Source organism: Antechinus flavipes, chromosome 5 (genome assembly GCF_016432865.1).
Source record: "Antechinus flavipes isolate AdamAnt ecotype Samford, QLD, Australia chromosome 5, AdamAnt_v2, whole genome shotgun sequence".
In the NCBI taxonomy this organism is placed as follows: Eukaryota; Metazoa; Chordata; class Mammalia; order Dasyuromorphia; family Dasyuridae; genus Antechinus; species Antechinus flavipes.
In genome coordinates this window covers 147,560,587-147,585,764 of record NC_067402.1, presented here as the reverse complement: position 1 = coordinate 147,585,764, position 25,178 = coordinate 147,560,587, and the positions used below count along the sequence as shown (strand labels likewise).

At 32.8% G+C, this 25,178-nt stretch overlaps 1 protein-coding gene across 2 annotated transcripts in view; it reads right to left on the bottom strand.

Annotated features, from left to right (window-relative positions):
* Positions 1–25,178, bottom strand: part of RSBN1L (round spermatid basic protein 1 like) — an 87,889-nt gene that overhangs the window by 35,881 nt on the left and 26,830 nt on the right. For both annotated transcript variants that reach the window (XM_051962016.1, XM_051962018.1), the window contains 2 exons: positions 11,601–11,717; positions 1,526–2,169 (listed from right to left, as the gene is read on the bottom strand). In XM_051962016.1, the coding sequence (XP_051817976.1) occupies positions 1,526–2,169; positions 11,601–11,717 (761 nt within the window). The remainder of the gene's footprint in view (positions 1–1,525; positions 2,170–11,600; positions 11,718–25,178) is intronic.

The following is a 25,178-nucleotide window of genomic DNA, read 5'->3' as shown; positions in this document are numbered from 1 at the left end:
ATCCCACTCTTGAAAAATTTTCTCTTTTGAAGCCACACTATCCTTCTAGTCACCCAGATTTGTAACTAGGGAGCCAATTAGCTCTTCTCTTTTTCCCCACCCCTCTAATCAGTTGCCAAGTCTTATCAATTCAATTTCTATCACATATCTCATATTACTTTGTATCCGTGTGTCCATACTCCAAGTTTCCCTCTCATCTGGAATCTAACAAACACCTACTTGGTTTCCTTGCTTCTAAATTATACTTTTTACTCTATCCTTCATTCAACTGCCAAAAATAGCTTAAGTCACAAGAATGACCATGTCATCACCACCCTAAAAACAAACCCAAAAAAAACCCAACCACCTTCTCTGAGAGATTTGATTCTTTATAGAACTTTCACCATCTCCCTCCAACTCACCTTTTAGGTCTGGTTTTACTCCCTTTCACAGATTCTATACCCCAGCCAAACTGTTCCCTAAGTTTTCCATTATATCTTCCTCCTCACTCACAGAAGGAATTTTCCTTGCCTGGAATATACAGCTTCTTAATCTTCAACTTTAAGAAATCTAATCTTTTTTGAAGGCATAGATCAAACATTACCATCTCCACCATCAAGCCTATACTCATCTGTCCAAATCCTCCTTAAATTATCTTAATTTATAGACTGGAATCCTCCGACATAATATAAGCTCCTTGAACACATGATCTATTTCAGTTTTGTATCCCCATCAACTGAACATAATAATACCATGTACCATGTACAGTTGTCAGGTGATATTTGAATCAATTCCTCTAAAAATAGCACTTTTTTAAAGATAATAAAAGAATTTAGTTCAGTACAACAATTAACTGCAATAAACCAGGATTATAGAAAAGCCACAGGATTGTCAGTAAGGAAAACAAGGCTCTGGTTCTATTAATAAATCTAATATGGTGACCACTGCAAGCAATAGATCTAACTTCTCTATTTCAGTTTTCTTTTCAATTAAAAGAGGGTCACTACAGTGGATCTAAATGTTTCCTTCCAAGTCTATTACATGATGATTCTACTTCAAAGACTATCAGAAATCAGACTGCTATAACAAGAATTTAAAAGGCTAAACAAATTTAATGGAGGGAAGGGGAAAGAGAGAGGGTGGAAGGCAAGATGAATTTTAGGCAAATTTTTAAAGAGGTTAATTTTGTGGCCTGGGAAAATATATTGGTAAATTTTAAGTGATTTTTAAAAAAAGAATATATGCTTAATGACTATTATTTACCTACAGCCTTTCTTTAGAGCAATAAGATTTCTTTTTACTTTATATAGGTTTTGTTAATCAGCTTTAAGGAAAAATTCTGAAGTAATGGCTAGAAACTGTAATTTTAAAAACATTTTGCATGTAATCTATCCAGGATTAGAAAATAATTTATGCTTAACACTCTCCTATACACTTCATTTTTACCTTCCATTTCATAACTACATTGAAAACAATTAATTCAAAACAGAAAAAAAAACCCTTTATGAAATACCATTTAGTTATTTTTAAAAAGAGAACCTCTTACCTGAGCATGAAAATTGGACATAGTCGTTGTCTCTATATCTTTCTTTCCTAATATCTCCATTTTCACTGGTGAATTGGGAAAATTAAATGAAAAGTAGTCTAAAAAGTCAGGTAAATATGTAGCTGCCCCATGAACAATACCCATTACATAATAAGCTGCAGAGTTTTCATTTTCACTAAAAACCAAACCCACAAATTCTTCTGCAAATCTCTCCATCTCCACAGGAGACAAGTGGGAGAGTTCATTACTGTAGGCATGGATAACTGATGCGCCTCCATTAGGCTGGTGCTCAATATGAATGAGCTGTTTGAATTCCAATGCGTCCAACCTTTTTGTTTTATTCTGAACTCGAGGCTCCTTTAACGAGACAAATGGAAACTCACTGTTCTCTGGTATCTTAGACTCATACTCCTTCTTGGTATCCAAATTCTTTCCAATATAATCCTTAAGATGATCATCTATGATGCCTTTGGCTTCTCGATCTTCAACATCAGAAAGCAATCCTGAGCAGATGGTTTGAATAGATTTGCTATACATTTTTGGACGCTTCCTTTTTTCACTTTCTTTGTGTTTCTTTTTCTTTTTCTTCTTTACCTTTTTAATTTGTAAGTCTTCTGCATTTGTTTTTGGTTTGTCCTTCCCACCTGTTGGGAAAAATTTGTTTTGAAACTCCTTATTTTAACTGCTAAAATTCCATACCTTAGGTAAAACATTTTAATAAAAAAAGGCAATTTTATCTTTATTGTACTTTGTACTGGGTATTAATTTTATACAGCACAGAAAATTTAGTATACAAAGTGTCCCAAAATTTTTAGTACCATTTTAAGCAAACTATCCCTAAGAGCATCAAGACTTTCAGATGCACAAAGTATAAATATCATACTTTAGGTCAAAAGTATAAAAACACTGAAAAAATAAAAAGAATTGAACAATCCATAAAATATGAGGGGAAAAAATTTATCGACACTAACCTTGTGTAGAAAGGCACCCATTATTTAGAGTTGGAAAACTGCCCTTAGACTCAAATTCATTCCCTATTCCCACCCCGCTAATTACAATTAGAAGAGTGACAGAATATGATATGTAGATAAATGTAAAACCAGCAAAATAGGAAGAGGAGGCAATTTGTAAGCTACCTGATTTGTTTCTATGTCAGAGCTAATTTTGCCTTTATATGGACTCATTTGGGATCCTGTAGTTCTCTAAATTCCAAGAAGGAACCAATGAAAAAGACATGGCAAAAAGACAATTTATAAAGTCATTAATATTTTTCTCAAAGGTGTAAAGATAGTAACAGAACTCTAATAGCTCCATGGCTTTTGTTTATTTTCAACAGAGACAAGATACAGAGGCAGAAGAATACGATTATATTAACATAATGCTATAGACGAACAGGTCATCTGGTACAGGAAATGAGAGGGTTGGCCTTGAAATCAAGAAGACCTGTAGCTGACACATAATAACCCCATGTGATCACAGGGCAATCACTTAACATGTTATTGCTCCAGACAACTGTAAGTTGCTTCAGCATCCTTAAGAAGTTTACTAATTCCCAGACTGATACCATTAAAAGTCCAAATCAAAAATATGTAGTCAAAAGAAAGCATGGGCTAAACAATATAGAAACAAAAAAGAAGAAATCATGAATTGTGTATGATAGGCAAAATAGATTATAGGCAAGTCACTTAATTACTAAGCCTCAATTTTCTTCACCTATAAAATGGGGATAATACTTGCTCTTGGCTAACTCAAAGGACTGAAATATAAATCAAGAGAGACTATATAATGGTTTGGTTATATTACATAAATTATAAGCTGACCATATCTCTCTAAACACAGAACAGAAAATTACAAATTTCCTTAAAAGAAAAATTATATTTCCTAAAATGATTCTCTTGAATAAATGATGTAAAAGATTTAAATAAGTATATTCATTTTTATCTGTATAGGACACCCCCTTCTTTGAACCTCTTGAATTCTCCTCAGAATTTCTTTCTGACTTCATTTCTTGTTCATCCTTGTCTCAAAGCTAATTCTTTCACACTTCAGGATTCTGCTTTATTGAAGCATTTCTATATATTTCAGTCAACCTCTCTTTCCTTGTTTATTCTAGAAAGAAATATTGACCTGATGTTGCTACATCCAAAATAAAATGTCATATTTCTACTTTTTTCTTTCCTCTCACATTTAATCTCCAATTGTCTCCATTTCCTTAAATCTTGTTCCCTTTTTTTTAACTCCCTGCAAATTAGCTTGCAGTACATGGAATTACTAATTTCCTTAAACTGCTTTTGAAAATCCCAACAATATCTTTAATTACCAATCCATTTTTTTCCCCCTGGGATCATCTTTCTGGAGTACTGTGCTATTATTTGATGCTAGTGATACCAATTTCCTTGAATCTCTCCCCATTTTATTTCTCTGGTCCTCCTCTTGCACTCTAAATTTGAACTTTCTTTGGGAATCCATTCTCATTCCTCCTTTTTCTTTTTCTCTCTACATTTATTTCTCATGTGATCTCTCACACTTATAATTTCAACTTTCACCTTTGCACTGATTATTCAAACTTCAATTTAAAATTCAAGCACTAATTACAGCTCTTATCCTACACTTCTAATTTCTTAGTACCTTTTTACTTTGATGTCCCAAGATCACTTTAAGTCAAATGTCTAAATCTTCCTTTCCAAATTAAGTTCCACTCCCGAACTAAATTTGTGAAATGAAATCATCATTCTCCCTACCATTCAATAAAAAACCTCTGATTCCTCCTGCTGATTCAGTGTAATCTATTCTCAACTAGATGATTTTTGTTTTACAATCTTGCTTATATCTATCCTTCCTCCTTCCCCCAATCTTCTCTACTCTACTCAAATCTGTATTATTTCACATTTGGGACTACTGTAAGTCTCCTAAACTAGTATTCTTGCCTCTAGTCTACCGTCACTCCAACACATCTTGCAGGGTTGCCATAAAAATTTTATTAGCCATTTTTACAGTCAAAAATTCTGATAAAGGCTTCATTTCCAAAATATATAGAGAACTGACTCTAATTTATAAGAAATCAAGCCATTCTCCAATTGATAAATAGTCAAAGGATATGAACAGACAATTCTCAGACGAAGAAATTAAAACTATTTATAGACATGAAAATATGCTCCAAATCATTATTAATCAGAGAAATGCAAATTAAGACAACTCTGAGATAGTCACTACACACTTTTCACATTGAAAATGTGATTGGCTAGAATGACAGGGAAAGATAATGCAGAATGTTGGAGGAGATGTGGGAAAACAGGGACACTGATACATTGTTGGTGGAATTGTGAACACATCCAGCCATTCTGGAGAGTAATTTGGAACTATGCTCAAAAAGTTATCAAACTGTGCATGCTCTTTGATCCAGCAGTGTTTCTACTGGGCTTATACCCCAAAGAGATACTAAAGAAGGGAAAGGGACCTATATGTGCCAAAATGTTTGTGGTAGCCCTGTTTGTAGTGGCTAGAAGCTGGAATATGAATGGATGCCCATCAATTGGAGAATGGTTGAGTAAATTGTGGTATATGAACATTATGGAATATTATTGTTCTGTAAGAAATGACCAGCAGGATGAATACAGAGAGGACTGGCGAGACTTACATGAACTGATGCTAAGTGAAATGAGCAGAACCAGGAGATCATTATATACCTCAACAACAATATTGTATGAGGATGTATTCTGATGGAAGTGGAGCTCTTCGACAAAGAGAGCTAATTCAGTTTCAATTGATCAAGGATGGACAGAAACAGCTACATCCAAAGAAAGAACACTGGGAAATGAATATAAACTGCTTGCATTTTTGTTTTTCTTCCCGGGTTATTTATACCTTCTGAATCCAATTCTCCCTGTGCAACAAGAGAACTGTTTGGTTCTGCACACATATATTGTATCTAGGATATACTGTAACCTATTTAACATGTAAAGGACTGCTTGCCATCTGGGGGAGGGGGTGAAGGGAGGGAGGGGAAAAATCGGAACAGAAGTGAGTGCAAGGGATAATGTTGTAAAAAAATTACCCTGGCATGGGTTCTGTCAATAAAAAGTTATTTAAAAAAAAAAAAATTTGTTAGCACACTACTTAGTTTGTCATGACCCTCATCAAACAATGAGTTTTTTCTTACTGCTTACCAAATAATGAATAAATGCCTAAACTGGCTTTCAAGTGTTTCTACTATTCAGTCTTAAATTTTCTAACTTTACTTTCTAGTACATCCCTAAAATGAACCTTGAATAATGAAATCTTGAATATATGCAATATTCAGCATTACCTGAAGAAATGTTAAATCTTTCCTACCTTTAATAAGGTTCTTTTCCTCTACCTAGGATTCTCTTCCCTCCCTTATTGCTCTTTTTTTAAAATTCCACCAGCATTCAAAGGCCAGCTTAAACTGGAATTTCTCCATGAAGTCTTTCCTGACCATCATGTCTAAATATAATTTCTCTTTCTTCCAAATACTTATTCAATTTAAATACTGTTTATGCTATCACATGAAAGTTATTGTAATATTAACTACCCTACTAACTTTATAAGTTTCCCAAAGTCAGAGACCATGTCTTTGTATTCCTATGTTTAGTACATTATCTTGCACATAAAAGAGTTATTTAAAAAAAGATCTGAATGAAAAACCTACAAAATCACTGAACTGATTTTTCCCCTTACCATTCTTTCTCATATACATTTAAATGAAGTTCTTCAATACCATCCATATCATTAAGTTTGCCTAAGCAACACAAACAAACACACACACACACACACAAAATCTCTTTAGTTGTCACAATTTTTAAAGTGGGAATAGTAAATAATTCAAAATAATTTCTCTATGCTTTATTTTTACTTTTTTATCCTCATTCAAAATGTGTTTTATAGGATGTAATACAAAAAGGAAAACAAAAATAATAGAAGAAATATTTAGCTATATTTTAATCATGGCTCATTAAAAAGTTTTATTTAATAAAAGAAGTGATTGAAAGCTGTTGTTCTGGTCAAAAAAGAAAAGCATATCACCAAAAAAAGTGGTGCTAAAAGGGGCGGTAAAGAAAAAAATTTTTCCTAACAAATTTTTTTTAAAATCATAAATTCCCTGTTGACTCACTTTATATAACAGCAAAAGAGATATCCAGCTCTCTATCTATAAAGATACAGATACTTGAAAGTTATTCAAAATAATCATGACTTGTCATTTTAAATATAAAAATATTTCAACCAGGTTAATACTTCAAATCAAAACAGATAAAAAAAATCAAGAACTGACTAAATTTTTTTTAATTTTTAATTTTAGAAATTCATATGCCTTAGAAGTTTCAAAAAACAGTCATGAAAATTTACAAGTAGATTAATTGAAAGAATTAGTGAAATGTTATTAAAATAGCTTAGGGTAAACCATAAAACCTAAAATTCACAAAATAAATTTGGTTTGAAATTTAGATCAAGTTTAAAAATCTTGACAGGTTGAAATTTAGATCAAGTTTAAAAATCTTAAGGATGAATAAATAACTTTCTATTATTAATGTGCACTTTTGGTATTCAAAACTATCAACTATCAAGCATGCCCTAAGTTAACAATTTTCTAGAATATTGTACTAATTTTAAAAGACTGAAAAGTTCAATTGCCAATTAGATTCGGTCTTATGCATTCCTAAATGCCACTCCAAAAAGAGCTCTATTCACCTCTTACTATACATACTTGGTTTAAACAAACAAAAAACTTATCATTTACTTACACACACACACACACACACACACACACACACACACTCTCTCTTAGATGTATCGATAAGGTACACCTTCCTCCCCATTTTATGCTACTAAGGGATATACAAAGGGCATAGTCATAAAATGCAATTTTTGCCTTCAAACTATTTTTCTTCTACTCTTTTACTCATTTTCTTTCTCTCTAAATGTAATGTGCATGGGACTATTTGTATGTAAAATATAGGAAATGATAAAATAAAAATAAACTAGCTATATAAAGACGAATTTAAGTTTTATAATTTACCTAACCACCTTAAAATTAAACTACATATTAATTTTCATAAGACAATAAGGTCATTTTTCATTTTAAAACTTTATCATAGCATTAACAGAAATTTTTTTCAAATATACATTATTCTAAAATTCAAAAGTTTCCAAGAATATAAATCCAGAGCCAAATAGATCTGGAATTTTTCACTTTAAGGACTAATGTTTACTTGTTTCTATTACCTATTGGAAAGAATAGGATTATTTAACTAATTGAGGACCCAGGAAAGGGAAAAGAAAAAAAGTAAAACTAAGATTCTGTTTAGGAGAGCCGCAAATACATATACAAAATAACATTAATTGAATACATTTCTCAAAATTATTGTTTTGTTTTGTACCAGTCTATTTTTTCCATTGACAACTAAAAGAGGAAGGTTATCCAGAAAAAATGAGACCTCTTTCATTACAATTTATATTATAATAATTGGGATGTCCAACAGACATCTCAATCTCAATATGTCAATTTTTCTTCTCAATTCTTCCTCTTCTTCTAGACAATTTTTGTACAAGAGTAGTACCATCTCTTCAGTCAGATAAGCTAACATCTTTGATATCATCATTGACTTCTCACTCATAATCCATATAGCCCATCTGATCCCTTTTGTTGACTCAAAAAGCTTGGTGTAGGTTCTAATTACTTTCTACCTGGATTATTGCAATAGCTTGCTGGTTAGTCTCTCTGCCTTGTTTTTGCTCACTCTAGTCTGCCTCTCAGTTGTCAAAATGATTTTCCTAAAGCACCAAATTGTCCAGGTTAACTCCAAGTTTGCCCAGTGAAAAAGTGGCTTCTTATTTGCTCCAGATTCAAATAAAACATCTTCTGTTTGGTTTTTAAAGTCCTTCACCATCTGTCCTCTTCCTAAATTTCCAGGATTTTTATACTTTCTTCTCCCCTCCATTATCTAGTGACAATGACTTTTTTGCTATTCCTCATACATGACAGACACTCCAACAATTAACTACTTGCCTGGAATACTCTTCCTCTTCATTACTACTACTGAATTCTCGAGCTTCTTTCAAGACTTAATTCAAATCCTCTCTTCTACAAGAGACCCTTATACTACTCCCAGCCTTCCCTCTGAGATTACCTTATATTGAAACTGTAACATTTCTCATAGATATAATTTTTAAATGTCTCAGTTATTAGAAAGTGAGATCTTTAAGTGCAGAGACCTATATTTTTCCCTTTCTTTGGACTCCCAGAGCTTACCACAATGCCTGCTACATAGTAATGTAAGTGCTTAATATATGCTTCTTGGCTCATTTATGATATATGATAATATTTCACAGTTTACACAGGTCTTTATAATTTGTGAAATAGATAATATAAATAAAAGTCAAATTTCCAGATGAAGAGTCTAAGGTTCTGAATATAATTTGAATATGAAAATACAGCCAGTATCTAAGGTCTCATAATTTCAAGTGGCTCAGTCTCGCCCCTATGCTCTCCTGCCTCTCATAACCAATAATTTTAGTCTTAAATATCAGCATTCAAGTGGCATTATTGTGGCTTTAAATGCTATTAGTACAACTGAATCACATCAGTAAAGAAATGAGAACAGGAGGAAAAAGGAAGAGCAAGAAATTAGTTTGATAATGGGGAAGAGTAAAAAAAAAGAAAAGATGCCTATGGAGAAAAGTAACTGTACACATGCAACAGAATACTTATCCCTGACTGCAGAGTAACTAAAGAAGTGGTCAAACATTATTTTTTTGCTTTGAAAATAAAGAATGGTAATTTTTGCTGAGCAAAAAAGGATGATAATTTCATTCATCAGCATCTTTCCTCTAGGAAGGATGGAAAAGTTACTCTTACTAGATCCTAATGATCAGTAAATTTTATCATCAGTTGAAATGTCACAAATTCCTGCTTAATATGAATAATCAACTGCTATAGAATACAATAGAACCTGAGTTATCATATTCAGAATCTTTAACAGCAACTCCTCTTTGATACCTAGAAATTTTCCTATTTTCTTCTTGGCTAAGAATTCTACATCAGAAGAGAATTTAACTATCAATACCCATAGTCTCAGATTAATTTCAAACTTTTTTCTACTGTATTATTTCATTTCAAATGTTACTTTCTGAATATTATCTTACTACTGTTTCCAATTTAATAGTCAGGGGTATGCACAGTACAGCTGCCAAAGTAATTTTCTTAAAGTGCAGGTCTCACCATTTAATTGTTCCTATTTTCCTGTAGGATCATATATAAACTCCTTTATTTAACACTTTCTGTGTTCTGTGGCCCAACAATATTGGCCTACTTGCTGTTCCTCACACATGATACTCCATCTTCCAGTGATATGCTTTGGCTCTGGCTAATCCCCTTGTCCCAATATTCTCCTTCCTCAGGCCTGCCTCAGATAACCACTGGCTTCCTTTAACACTTAGCTCAACACAGACACACACACACACACACACACAAAACTTAAGTTTATGCTCTCTCCCCTAATAAGTGCTACCAGTCTCCATACAGAGAAGAAACTGTGTTAGAATTGTACAGTGAAATATAATTTTTGTTGGATATGCCCAATGGAGGAATTTGTTTTTCTTAATTATACATGTTTGTAATAGGTTTTGTTTCTTGTTTCTCCAATGAGGAAAAGAGCAATAGAAAAAAAGGGCAGGAGGAACAGAATGCAAACATTAAAATTAAATTTTTAAAAAAAAAAGCTAGATTCAAATCCTATTTTTATAATCTAGCTACATGACCCTGATAAGTCACTTAGCTACCCTTAACCTCACTTTTTCATTTATAAAGTGAAGGATTGGACTAGACAGCTTCTAAAGTCCTCTTATTTCTAAATCTATATTTTTAAGATCCTATGACTGTTGTTGTTCTTTCTTTGTATTCCCAACACTTAGCACATAATTAGCAATTAATAAACACTTAATTGAACAGACCACTGGATAAAATTTACACCACTATGAATTTACTTACATAGTAAGAAATTAAGAATTAGAAAATAAACACTTTCTAGCTGTGTGACCCTGGGCAATTGCCTCAGCAAAAAAAAAAAAAAAGAATTAGAAAATAAGTATCTATGCCAGTAGACTGAAATTCATCATTTAAAATAGTGTGAATATTAATCAGTAGTATATCCGAACTGAAGTAGTTAAAATTACATGGGGCTCTCATAAACTATTTAGACAAAACAAATAAGTAAAGAAAAGCTAACAAAAGAATTATCAATTAAAGTATCCAAAAGTGTTGTTCCTGATTTCTGTTTCTTTTAGACCAAAGTTATGAAAAGGAGAAAGCAGCTTGTAAAAATTATGGTACGAGATCATCTAGTATGAGAGAAAAATGAAAATGGAAACTGAAAAAATAAATCCATTTTCTGGTTCAAGAATGCTTTCAAGAATTTAAATTAACCAGTTACTTTTTCTCTATGAGTATATGTTTAAAGATATACAGATACTGAGATCAGCTCTGTTGAATATCCAATGTTTAAGTCATTCTGTTATTTACACAGACACAGGGATTCAATATATTATCAGCTAATATTGAAGGTGATGAATTTGTCAGAATTTTAATAATACAATGACAAACTTTGCCAGAAGAGTATCTGGGATCCTAGAAAATGTAATGATCTCTATTTTCACTATCATATAGCCCTTTTCTCTTGTTCCCCGACAACCCAATTCGACTTTTATAATTCCGTCCATGCAGATTTTGTATTACTAACATTTTTAAATTAGCTATTTTAAAAAAGCATTTAACATGTATGTATGACTATTATCCTCTAAGGATAAAATTTAATCAAAAATTAAAAACTGATCAAACACAAGAGACATCCAAAACTACTATTCCTGATTGTGACAAGGATGAAACAGAAAAACATTACTGATAGAAAATTGTAATGCAGAATATTAATGCTATCTATTACATTCAAACCATTTTTCACCATTTTATTTAATCATTATTAAAATCCACCTCCAAGAAAAACATGCATTGATTATATACACAATTAAAATTAAGCAATAATATAATTATTCTGGAAGGACTTACCTTTCGGCAACAATTTGACTTCTCCGTTCTCTTTCTTTATTTCATTTATTACTTTATGCTTCTTTTTTTCTTTTTGCTTCTCTTTGTCTCTCTCTTTAATTTTGTCTTTGATTTTATCTGTGGAGAAAAAACTGTTAAAAATAACTATAGAAAATAGATACTTAAATAGTATGACAATTTTATTTAAGTAAAAAGAAAATCAAAATGCATCAGAACTTCAGACAGAAATCAAAAAATGCACATTTTGATTGCTGCTTTTACTAATTTGTTTGGTTCTCTAACATTAAATGATGAGCTCTATAAATGATTTTTCTCTTCATTTTTATATATTTATTTGTTTTGTCTTTTAGTGGTTATTGTTTATATTAAAATTTTAAATGATTATAGCTAAGATTTTATAACTATTAGCTTTAAAGTTACATATACTTTTATGCTGTTTGAGGGTTCAAAGGTATAAATACAGATTATTTATGTATGGTAGTAAATATCACTTTTCTGAATTAATATTTCTAGGTCACAATTATAAGAAATTATAGCATAATCCTGTACCTACAGAAGAACTTGCACTAAGCTGATATGTCTTAAAAATCTATTTTTTTTGTAAAACTATTTAATTGTTTCTGTATCAACAGTAAACTCCAACCACATAAGTTATATAAGAAAAATTTTTAAAAGCAAAAAGCCAATTCACAGAAAAGTTAAATTATGTTTCTGTCCCATCTACTTACTCCTGTACATAGTTTATTTACATGTTCTTGAGAATTCAATCTTTGCTAATATATGAAAAGGTCATCTTCTTAAAATAATATTACAGGCACAGGGCAATATAATGCAAGAACCTAGAGAAGCAGAATTAGATCAGTCTTTCGGATGGTGAGGAAGCATAGTGATAATGACGTGAACGCTGGAAGTATTTTCTCTTATGTGTGAAACTAGCAAGGGATACCTCACCCATCTCATCAGTACATTCTGTCCATTGGCTACAGCACTACTACACTGTCTCAGGACATTGCTAATGCCCCAGGTAGTGACATGTGATGAGTCTAAACTTTTGGACTCATTGGAAGGATCAGTGTTTTCTAAGGCAACTTTTGTCCTTTGAAAATTATTGGGGTAAGGAACCAGTTATTTAGAGATGAGATTCAATACAACAAATGTCTACTCAAGGCCACATGAAATAGTGGAATGATGTTCTTATTTACCATCAAAATGGGAGTAGTACTTGTCTCATCCGTCCCTCACAAGACTGATATAAAAAGTATTCTCTGAGTAAGCCACTTTATTTCTCTCAGTCTCAATTTCCTCAACAGAAATATGGGAATAACATCTATCTCAGAGGGTTGTGCTGAAACCTCCTTCATGTGTTGTCTCCCCCATTGAAATATGAGCAGGAACTTGTTTTTCTATTTGTAATCTTACCAATACCTTTTCACTCATTCAAGTAAGAAAATGTATGGAAAGTACTACACAAACCCTAAAATATTAGAGATATGTTATTATTAAAGTGTATGTTATTTTTATTATTTCTTGCAAGATACTACACTAGGCGGTAGGGATTTTACAAACTCTCTCAAGAAGTTTACTCTCTGGTCATCATTAGGGGAGGGCTACACCAATATGAAGATCACTGATATCTTGGAGAAAGTATCATGTTCAAAAAGTCCAGCCAAAATGCAAATCCCCAAGTAGGGTCAAAGAGAAGGACTTGGGAAAGGCTGGAAGTTACTGGGATCCGTTACCAACACAGGCAATGTCATAAGCTCAGACAAAGAAAGGAGTACCATAAAATATGGAACACAGAGTAGTCCAATTTAACTGGAACCTGTATTATGTGAAAATGGAGGAAATGAGAATAGAGAAAGGCCAAGGAGGCAACTGATTTAAGCCATGTTGTTGAAAACTGAATGTACTTGGCAATTAACTGTATACAGGCAATAAGGGAGAGAGAAAGAATCAAAACTACCTGTTAGAATGTGAGTCCCTCAGAAAACATCATCTGCATCCAGAAAAAGAACTAAAGAAAACTGAAATCAACACATCTATGTATCTATGATCAGTCCTTTTTTTTTTTTTTTAATTTCTCCCGTGACTTATCCCTTTTGCTCGGATTTTTCTCTCCCAACATGATTCATAAAGGAATGTGTATTAAAAATAAATAAATTTACTAGGAGAAAAAAAAAAGTGAGTCCCTTAAAAGCATGGATTGTTCTTATCTGCATCTCCAACATTTAGTACAGTGACTAGCTTATAATAAGCAATCAGAAAATGTTTACTGACTACTTTTTACTTTACTGATTGACAAATACTGAAATTAAGAAAATGGTAGTGTCATCAATCAGAGAAATGATATAAATAGGCACCTACTTCTTTTATGTCCCTGGGGGCAGCTAGGTGTGATATAGTATATAGGCAATGACGTGCAATCAGCAAGATCAGAGTGCAAATATGACCTCAGACACTTACAAGTTGTGTGATCATAATAAATCACTTAATATGTCTGTCTTAGTTTCCTCATCTGTAAATTGGAAATAAAAATAGCATCTACCTCTCATGGTTGTTATTAGGATCAAATAAGATAATAGCTATAAAGTGCTTATTATAAAATATGATTTGTGCTATATATAAATATTAATAATCTATAAATGCCATTATTATTGCTGTTATTATTTCTGCTGACCAGATTGAAAAGTCTACTTGTGGTTTTACTTATTTTTTTTCTGTTTTGTTTTGTTTTGTTCTGTTCTGTTTTTTGTTTCTTTTTCCAAAAACTTAAAAAATACATTCTTAGACAGAAAAAAAGATCCAATCCAATAGTTAAGCATTTGTACCCTTTACCTATTATTGGTTCCAGAAACTGATTATGAATCTAAAGATAAGGTAAAATCAAGTACCTTTTCCTTTATTTATAGAAAGGAGGGAGAAAGAGAGAAAGGGAGAGAGAGAGAGACAGAGACGGAGACAGAGAGAGACAGATTATAAAAGAGGGGGGGAGAGAGGGAGAGAGCAGGACAATGTGAGAGAGAGAAAGAGAGAGAGAGGTACCAAGTGAAAGCAGCATGGTATAGTAAATGGCTAACTCTGGGATCAGAATGATCTGGATTCAAGTCCGGCCTCTGATATATGCTGGTGATATGACTAAGGGCAAAATACAACCTCATAAATGTCACAGGCTGCAATATAAGATTGCAAAATTCAAATAAACTGCCCCCCTCTATTTTTGGAAGGAGTTTCCAAGACTAGCCATTTTTTAAAGGATGTCACATGTAGTTTAAAACACACACACACACACACACACACACCCTCCCTTTTTTTTTCTGGCTTTTTGTTGGTTTGGTTTTTTTAATTTAACAAACTCCTCAAAATCCAGCTAAAGTAGCTCTCCATGAAGCTTATATGTATTTTATCACTTTTTCCCCAAAAAATAAACATTTGATAATTTTACACAACACAGAGGAATCCTCAACTTGGTCACAAGCTAGACTTTGGACAACATCAAATATCTCAAAAAATTCTCAGAAAGTTAAGAAGTTGTCAATGAGTCCCATTCATCTGAGTGAAAACTTTCTTATCCTCACTCAACTGAATATAAATATGGTCACTTATAGAAAGAGACATATAGATAGTAATGAAAAACAGAACTATATACTAAATTAGTATGAATTCACTTAATATTTTGATTAAAGAAATCTTATGGGCTTAAAATGTTTCATCAAGAAAGGAAAAAATAGCTCACAGAAACATTTTCTTTTAAATGGTCAGAATATTTGGTATTTAAATATGCAAGCTTCAGATAAACATAAAATTTTACTTCCATGGATTTTCAATTTTCTCTAAGTTGCATTAAGTAAGGTATTACTGTAAGTATTATGATTTCCACTAATCACTTTCAACCCTATCTAGGTTATAATGGCAAGAGTAGAAAGGAATAGAAACTGAGTAGGTGTGGAGAAAGAGGAGAATGAGAGAAACCAGAACAGATGAAAGGTTTATATAGTAATCTAGAGTCATTCAGTTAAAGGAGCTAATAGTATAACATACATGATAATAACTTAAAGACTTCATTACTTATTTTGCAATAACATAACTCTTGCATTATCAATCGAATGTTAAATTATTATTCATAATATTTATCAAGGTGGAGAAATGTGCAATACATTTCAGAAATATTTCCAAACTTTTTTTAATGTTACTAAAAACTTGCTTAATCACAACATGGCAGTTTAATATTTTTTTCAACTCTTAAGAATTCTACATTCTGTCCCATTCAACAATGATAAGAGATAAATACATTTTATCCTATTCTGTCCCAACACTCCACCAATTCCTTGCCAAACACCAACCCAGGACTACCACTAGAATTTCTACTCAACATAAGGAAGAATGAGTTCCTTTTTTTTTTTTTTTTCCTCTTAGGTAGTAAGCTTCTTTTCAAAGGTAATGTTCAAGAAAATCAGAAAAAAATCTTACTTGGCAATGTTGTCACAGCAATTTTTTAAGAGTACAAAGCCTTTATATGTCCCAAAAAGCTTTTTTCAAAAGACATAGTAAGGGGCAGCTAGGTGGCACAGCTAGGTAGCAACCCTGAAGTCAGAAGGACCTGAATTCAAATATGACCTCAGGCACTTGACACTTCCTAGCTGTGTGACCCTGGGCAAGTCACTTAACCCCAACTGCCTCAGGGGAAAGAGATAGAAAGAGAAAGAGAGAGAGAGAGAGAGAGAGAGAGAGAGAGAGAGAGAGAGAGAGAGAGAGAGAGAGAAAGTTCTCTGTAGCTTTATAACAGTTATTTAAATACTAAACTCTCATCCTATATACATTCTGAAGAAGTCATTTTATATTTTGATAGGACAGAAACAGCAGAAAGAAATCTCAGCAAATGGAATTATGTAAGTACACACATAGACACAATGAGACAATGTTCAACTATAGTGCTGTTCTGATGCTTTCAACTTAAAGGTGATCCTGGATTTTGAAGAGTATAGTAGTGGGGGCCAGAGAATCAGGAATACCTGAGTTAAAGTGACCAAGTCACTTAACCTCAATGTACTTCAGTTTCCTCCTCTATAAAATAAAAAATTTAGATTTGAAGGTTTCCAAAGTTCCTTCTAGCTCTTAATTCCATGATCCTATGATCTAGGGTAACAAGTTCAAAATTCCACAACTATCAACCACAAACTTCTGGAATACAAGTGTTTGTAAAATGAGCACTATATTACAATAAGTGGTCTAAACTGTCTATTATTGCCCATCTACTGGACAAATAAACAGGCCTCTTGTGGCATGTGAATGTTGTGTTTTCCTTCCTTCTCAAAGAGGATCAAAATGACCTATAATAGACCAATACGAGCTCAGAGTGCTCTGTCCCAGGTCGGACACAAGTAGCCCTCATTAACATCTGGGGGGCTTCTCTGACTTTGAGCATCTTACCTTTCTTCTGAGCTAATTCAATTTCACTTTCCTCATACAGCACACTCCCTTCTCTGATGAGGGCCTACCATGCTGGGTGGTCCTGCACCAGTGTCTTTCATGTCATACAACTGATTCTAAAATTCTTAAGAGAGACCTTGAGAGTGTCCTTGTACCACTTCTTTTTGACAACCTTGTAAGCACTCGTCCTATGTGAGTTCTCTATAAAATCTTTTCGGCAAGCGTGCATTTAGCATTCGAACAATGTGGCCAACCCAATGAAGTTGTGCTCTCTGCAGTAGAGATGGAATGCTTAACAGTATTAATATTACATTTGAACAAAATATTAATTACTGTATCAGAAAAACAAATGAGGAATTCCAAGAAACAGGGGAAGAATTGTGTTAAGTGATGATGAGTGAAACAAAATTATAACATACATAATAACCACCATAATATAAATTAAAAGGATAGTTAATAAAGTTATCAAGCTCATATAAGAGCTAAGAACTGAAGACACAAATCAGAAAAAACCAGCTTCCAATCTAACAGGAAAAGACAATACACAAAAGGAACTCAAAAAGATGAGGGAAAGGGAAAGGGAAAGGGAAAGTAAAAAGGAAGAAGTTGCTATAAGGATATCCTTAGCTCTGGCAGCTCAAAACTAAGCACAGCAGCTGGTAGGAAATAAAGAAATGGCTGGGAATTCTGAGCTGTCCTAAAGGGAAAATTTAGGAGTTTCTGATTCTATCCTCCAACCCTCTAATCAAAAGAAATAAGCAACTGAGAGTACAGACATGGTCTTGAGCTACAGAAGTAAAAACAATCTTTATGTCAATGAAATCTCTGCTTATTATCCTGGGGGAAGCATCACATTCAAGCAAGCAAAGTAGCTGGTAGGAAATGAAGAGGGGGAGGGAAAAAAAAAAACACTTAAAAACTAAACAATGTGTTTGTTCTCTGGTATGAGAACCCGAATTCAAATTCAAATTCTGATTCTTAGTGACTAGATTTTTAGTCAAGTCACTTACCCTCCCTGGTTCTCAGCTTTCTCATCTATAAAATAAATGCTTTAGAGTGGTGACCCCAGAGGTCCCTTACAGTTCCAGAACTATGATAATAACAAATCTTTGCCTTGGAGAAAAGAGATAATAGGTGAGGAAATAACCACCCATTCCTTTTGAGGACAAAGTGGGAAAGGGAGGCTGTGAAATATCATAAACACTGTCAAAGTTAGCTGTGTTGCCTGACTTTGCATAATTGTTTTCATTTGTTAAAAAGGAAGATTCATTGGATAGTAAGAATGAGAAGTTGGAGAAGTATGTCCAAAAATGACTGCTGTAAAAATAAAAAGCATCAACAAAACTAATTTTAAAAAAGCCAGATATATCTGACCTTGCTTTTTTACTGGCTTTTTTTTGTCAGATATACAAACAGTCTAATTTTTAAGAAACAATTATCATGTTTCATTGCTTAACTGTCCCTGCTAGCCTATCTGATACAATTTACTATAAAAGTAAACTAATTATGATATCAAAAGAGTTACTTCAACAGAAAATGTCTCTTCAATACAAGTGTTCTACTTGCAATTTTTAAAAGAAAACAAAAATTTTTTAAATTTTTTAAAGTCTCCTCTTACATTGAGAAATTTTTTTGGTAGAGGGTCCAAGAAACAGAGAATTTTGTAGCTGGATACTACATATTATTTTCATGACGAAATGAGACATACAACATATTACTTCACTTGACAATAATTATAGAATCATAATTCTATTATCATTTTGGGGGATACTTCATATTATTGGTTGTATAATGAGTTTATTCTGAATAAATCTTTACAGCACATCTGAAAAGTTTGACAATGAATTAGAAGCACAGAACAGTCAAAAGAACACTAACCTTGGGAAATAGGAGATCTCATTTGTTACCTGCCAGATCAGGTTTCTTTAGTTTTCAAATAAGCAAATTAGACCTTTTAGCTCACATTTTTTTTTACTGTATAAAAATTACAAACTATTTGGAGATACTCTAATTGTATTTGGTTCTAATGCAAACTATGGTTACATAGGATTTTATGATTAAGGTGTTATTGCTTATTCCTTTTATTTGTTCTGCTTTAAAACAACCAAATTCAGAGTTTTTGAGGATAAGACAATGAGATATGAAATGCCAGTCGTTATATCCTATGTTCTGCATAATTCATACAAAAAATTTCTTCATGAAGATATATGAAAGAAATTCAAATTGTATGGCTTTTTTTCCTTACTATTCTGAAAAGACAGACTGAACTCTGACTAACATCTCTAGAACAGAAAAAAGAACAGAAGATGAAAAAGAATTCTACACCAGTTAAGGATTTAACTAATCCTAAATGACAGTACCAACAGTATCTTGGAAAAATAAGATATAGGAAAAACTGTTAAAAATACATTCCCAGATTGCAGCATGATTTAAGAAAAGTAGTGCCTAATAATATAGCAAAATGAAAATGGGGGTGAGGAAAGAGAAGAGTTACAGAATATACATGAAAACAGGGTAAAAATAGCAAAATAGGTCTAAAATAATTAGGTGTTCTTGACAGTTGTATGGTTATGAGTTTGGTCATATGGCATATTATAGTCTGTGAAGAGTTAAAAATGAACATCCCATGAAAGCAATAGATTGGTAAATGGCAGGCATGAACAGGGTACAATATAAAATATATTTTTTTAAAAACTGGAGTAAAATACATCATTGGAAAAATGTGTAAACAAAGAAAAAGGGCTGGCTATATGTCAAGATACAGGGATAGCAAGATGAATAGCTTTGGTGCTATATCAGCATCCTTGAGGTGTACAAGAAATCAAGAATAGGAAGAGGAAATAAATTGCTTAAATAGTCCCATTTCAGAAAAAGAAATAGAACAAGTTATTAATCAACTCCCTAAAAAAAAAAACCCCAGGACCAGATGGATTTCCATGTGAATTCTACCAAACATCTAAAGAACAATTAGCCCCAATGCTATATAAACTATTTGAAAAAATAGGGAATGAAGGAGTCCTACCAAATTCCTTTTATGACACAGACATGGTACTGATACCTAAACCAGGTAAGTTGAAAACACAGAAAGAAAATTATAGACCAATCTCCCTAATGAATATTGATGCTAAAATCTTAAATAAGATATTAGCAAAAAGACTACAGAAAACCATCCCCAGGGTAATACACCACGATCAAGTAGGATTTATACCAGGAATGCAGGACTGGTTCAATATTAGGAAAACTATCAGTATAATTGGCCATATTAATAACCAAATGAACAAAAACCATATGATTACCTCAACAGATGCAGAAAAAGCATTTGGTAAAATTCAACATCCATTTCTATTAAAAACACTTGAGAGAATAGGAATAAATGGACTTTTCCTTAAAATAATCAGTAGCATCTATTTAAAACCATCAGTAAGCATCATATGTATTGGGGATAAACTATAACCATTCCCAATAAGATCAGGAGTGAAACAAGGTTGCCCACTATCACCATTACTATTCATATTGTATTAGAAATGCTAGCTTTGGCAATAAGAGTTGAGAAAGAGATTAAAGGAATTAGAGTAGGCAATGAGGAAACCAAACTATCACTCTTCACTGATGATACGATGGTATACGTAGAGAACCCCAGAGATTCTACTAAAAAGTTATTAGAAATAATCCATATCTTTAGCAAAGTTGCAGGATACAAAATAAACCCACATAAGTCATCAGCATTCTTATATATCACTAACAAAAGCTAAAAGAGTTACAAAGAGAAATGCCATTTAAAGTAATTAATGATAGTATAAAATATTTAGGAATCTATCTGCCAAGGGAATATCAGAAACTTTATGAGCAAAACTACAAAACACTTTCCACACAAATTAAGTCTGATCTAACCAACTGGAAAAATATTAAATGTTCTTGGATTGGGCAAGCAAATATAATAAAGATGACAATACTACCTAATCTATTTATTTAGCGCTATTCTAATCAGACTACCAAAAAACTATTTTAATGACCTAGAAAAAAAAAAAAAACAAAGTTCATATGGAAAAACAAAAGGTCAAGAATTTCAAGGGAATTAATGAAAAAAAAAAAAATCAAATGAAGGTGGCTTAGCTGTACCAGATCTAAAATTATATTATAAAGCAGCGGTTGCCAAAACCATTTGGTATTGACTAAGAAATAGATTAATTGATCAGTGGAATAGGTTAGGTTCACAAGACAGAATAGTCAACTATAGCAATCTAGTGTTTGACAAACCCAAAGATCCTAACTTTTGGGATAAGAATTCATTATTTGACAAAAACTTCTGGGATAACTGGAAATTAGTATGCAGAAATTAGGCATGGACCCACTTAACACCGTACACCAAAATAAGATCAAAATGGTCCATGATTTAGGCATAAAGAACGAGATTATAAATAAATTAGAGGAACATAGGATAGTTTACCTCTCAGACTTGTGGAGGAGGAAGAAATTTGTGACCGAAGATGAATTAGAGACCATTACTGATCACAAAATAGAAAATTTTGATTACATCAAATTAAAAAGCTTTTGTACAAACAAAACTAATGCAAACAAGATTAGAAGGGAAGCAATAAACTGGGAAAACATCTTCACAGTTAAAGATTCTGATAAAGGCCTCATTTCTAAAATATATAGAGAATTGACTCTATAAGAAATCAAGCCATTCTCCAATTGAGAAATGGTTAAAGGATAAGTACAGACAATTCTCAGTAAGAAATTTAAACTATTTCTAGCCATATGAAAAGATGCTCCAAGTCATTATTAATCAGAGAAATGCAAATTAAGACAACTCTGAGATACCACTACACACCTGTCAGATTGGCTAAAATGACAGGGAAAGATAATGCAGAATACTGGAGGAGATGTGGGAAAACAGGGACACTAATACTTTGTTGGTGGAATTGTAAATACATCCAACCATTCTGGAGAGCAATTTGGAACTATACTCAAAAAGTTATCAAACTGTGCATACCCTTTGATCCAGCAGTGCTACTATACCCCAAAAAGATACTAAAGAAGAGAAAGGGACCTGTATGTGCCAAAATGTTTGTGGCAGCCCTGTTTGCAGTGGCTAGAAACTGGAATACGAATGGATGCCCATCAATTGGAGAATGGTTGGGTAAATTGTGGTGTATGAATGTTATGGAATATTATTGTTCTGTAAAAAATGACCAGCAGGATGAACAGAGAGGCTTGGAGAGACTTACATGAACTGATGCTAAATGAAATGAGCAGAACCAGGAGATCATAATATATTTCAAGAACGATACTATATGAGGATGTATTCTGATGAAAGTGGATTTCCTTGACAAAGAGAAGATGTAACTCAGTTTCAATTGATCAATAATGGACGGAAGCAGCTACACCCAAAGAAAGAACACTGGGAAATGAATGTAAACTGTTTGCATTTTTGTTTTTCTTCCCGGGTTATTTTTACCTTCTGAATCCAATTCTTCCTGTGCAACAAAAGAACTGTTCGGTTCTGCAAACATATATTGTATCTAGGATTTACTGTGACATATTTAACAGGTATAGGACTGCTTGCCATCTGGGGGAGGGGGTAGAGGGAAGAGGGAAGGAAGGGAAAAAGTCAGAACAGAGTGAGTGCAAGGGATAATGTTGTAAAAAATTACCCAAGCATGGGTTCTGTCAATAAAAAGTTATAATTATGAAAAAAAATAAAAATAAAAAATAAAAAAGAGTTACTTTAGTCACTAAGAATAAATTCTTAAATGATTAAAAAAAGAAAAAAGAACTCAAGGACAGAACAGAAATTACCACCACCCAGGCTCTTATGGACAATTTGCAATCCTTCTACTTAAATTCCAGAGAGAACAAACTAGTTCTTTAGCTTTTCTAGTTAATGGTAATTGCCTGTTTGATCCTGGTGCCATGTAAATGGGAACATTATTGCTCTATGCTTATTCAGTAGGACTTTTTTAGTGACAAAAAAGTAAAAGTTTTAATACACAGACATATCTAAAGTCATTTTAAAACCAATATGCCAACTTTTTGGACATGAATAACTCATTTAAAGTTGTATCTTCACTGCCAAAAGAAATGAATATCATTGCATACTGCTAAGTGATGTATAAACTGTCACAGAAATTTATTTACTATTCTAAAAATTCAATTTGGAATGCTCTTCCTGTCATCTTAGCCAATCTAAGAGATGTGAGGTGACACCCCAATAGTCTCAATTTGCACTAAATAAACTTTTATAAATACATGAGCTCAAATATTAAGAAACTTACGTCTTAAGCATTACATGATATACACAAATAACTAACACAAATTTGATTGTGTTAGTAAGAGAGATACAAATAAGCTACTATGAATTCAAGTGAGACAAAAATCACCCATTTTAAGGAGGATAGTAGATTTCAAGACATATCAAAGAGAACACAGAGAATATCAAGTAGTGGGAATGGCATATGAAAATAAGGATAAATAAGACAAGTTCTAGCTTGAAATATAGATTACATCTAACAGAGGACACAAACTGTTCTTATATATGTCTGGACATGACATAATGGACCAATCTTGGAGTTAGGAGATATATGAACCACCCAATTATTCTTGATGAATTGAAGTCCATGTGGCCCAGATGAACTGCATCTTTAGGTATAAAAGTAACTGTGAATGAACACAAAGTCGAAGTCAGAAATACGTTTTTAAAATTTAGGAAAACAGGACAGGTATCATAAAACTGAATAAGGATAAACACTGAAATGACTTTCAAAAAAAGGTAAACAGAGTCCACAAACCATGGGCTAGAAAGCTAAACATTGATTCTGAGAAAATTCTAGAAAGGATCAGAGATGACTGGTAAAGAATTAGGGGAGAAAACATGATCTTTTCTTGAAGATGACAGGTCATGATAGACTAAACAAAGTTCTTTTTCTAACTGATTTATTAAACTACTAGACAAGGGGAATATCATGAATGTAATTTACTTAGTTAAAATATCTCACACTGAAATTCCAGGAATCAAGATGGCAGAGAAAACAGTGAATTATTGTAATCTCCACTAAGAAGTTATATTTTAATCACCCCAGTGTAGGGGCTCTAGAAAGCAACAGTATGTTTTGTCACTCCAGCTTGGGGGCTCTAGAAAGCAGGACACAACAAACCACAATTAGCATTACACAAGACCTGGCAGTAGCAACATTAAAGGACCAGAAGTCATAGAACATTCAGGAAGGCAAAGAAGCTAGGACTATAACCAAGGATCATCCACTTGGCGAAAGCAAGCATAATATTTCAAGGGAAAAAAGATCATTCAGTGAAGTAAAAGAATTTCAAACTTTTATCATAAGAAGAAGATCAGCACTAAATAAAAAGCTGACCTCCCACATCAAGACCCAAGAAAAGCATAAGTAGGTAAAAAAGGGAAACAAAAACAAAGTATTCAACAGCACTAAACCATTTATATCCACACACAGGAAAATGATACTTGTAATTCTTAATAACTGTCACTAATAGTACATTTACAAGGAATACACATGGCCATAGGGTATGAATATAAGGCGAATTTGAGAGAATGACATTTTAATAAATCCTAAATGATGAAAAAGAGGAATACACTAAATATCACACACTATTCCCATTTAGAAAATGTAAAGATATGAATTCCACAATAATACAATCAGATGAAATTACAACTCATTTGATAGAAAAGGAAGAAAACATTTATATACTACTTATACTATTTATCACAAAGCATTGTGCAAAGAGCTTTCACAAATATTTTATTTGAGCCTCATGCCAAAATAGGTAATATTATTATACCCCATTTTACAGTCGAGGAAACAGGCTGAGAGAGAGTAAGTGACTTGTTCAGGGTCATAAACCCAGTAAGTATCTAAGGCTTAATTTGAACTATGCTCAACTCCAGGCCCAACTCTCTGTCCATTATACCACCAAAGAACAGTTGGTATATTCCTGACCTTGTGCTATTTAACAATTTTATAATGACTTGGACAAAGTCTGCTCAACAAATCTATACACTAAACAATAAGAGTAAAGCTCCAAAAATATCTTGCCAGACTAGAAGAAAAGTGTCAAAGATGGCTGCAAGACAGCTACAAAACTGAGAGTGAGGACTGTACCAGAATAAATTGTGAT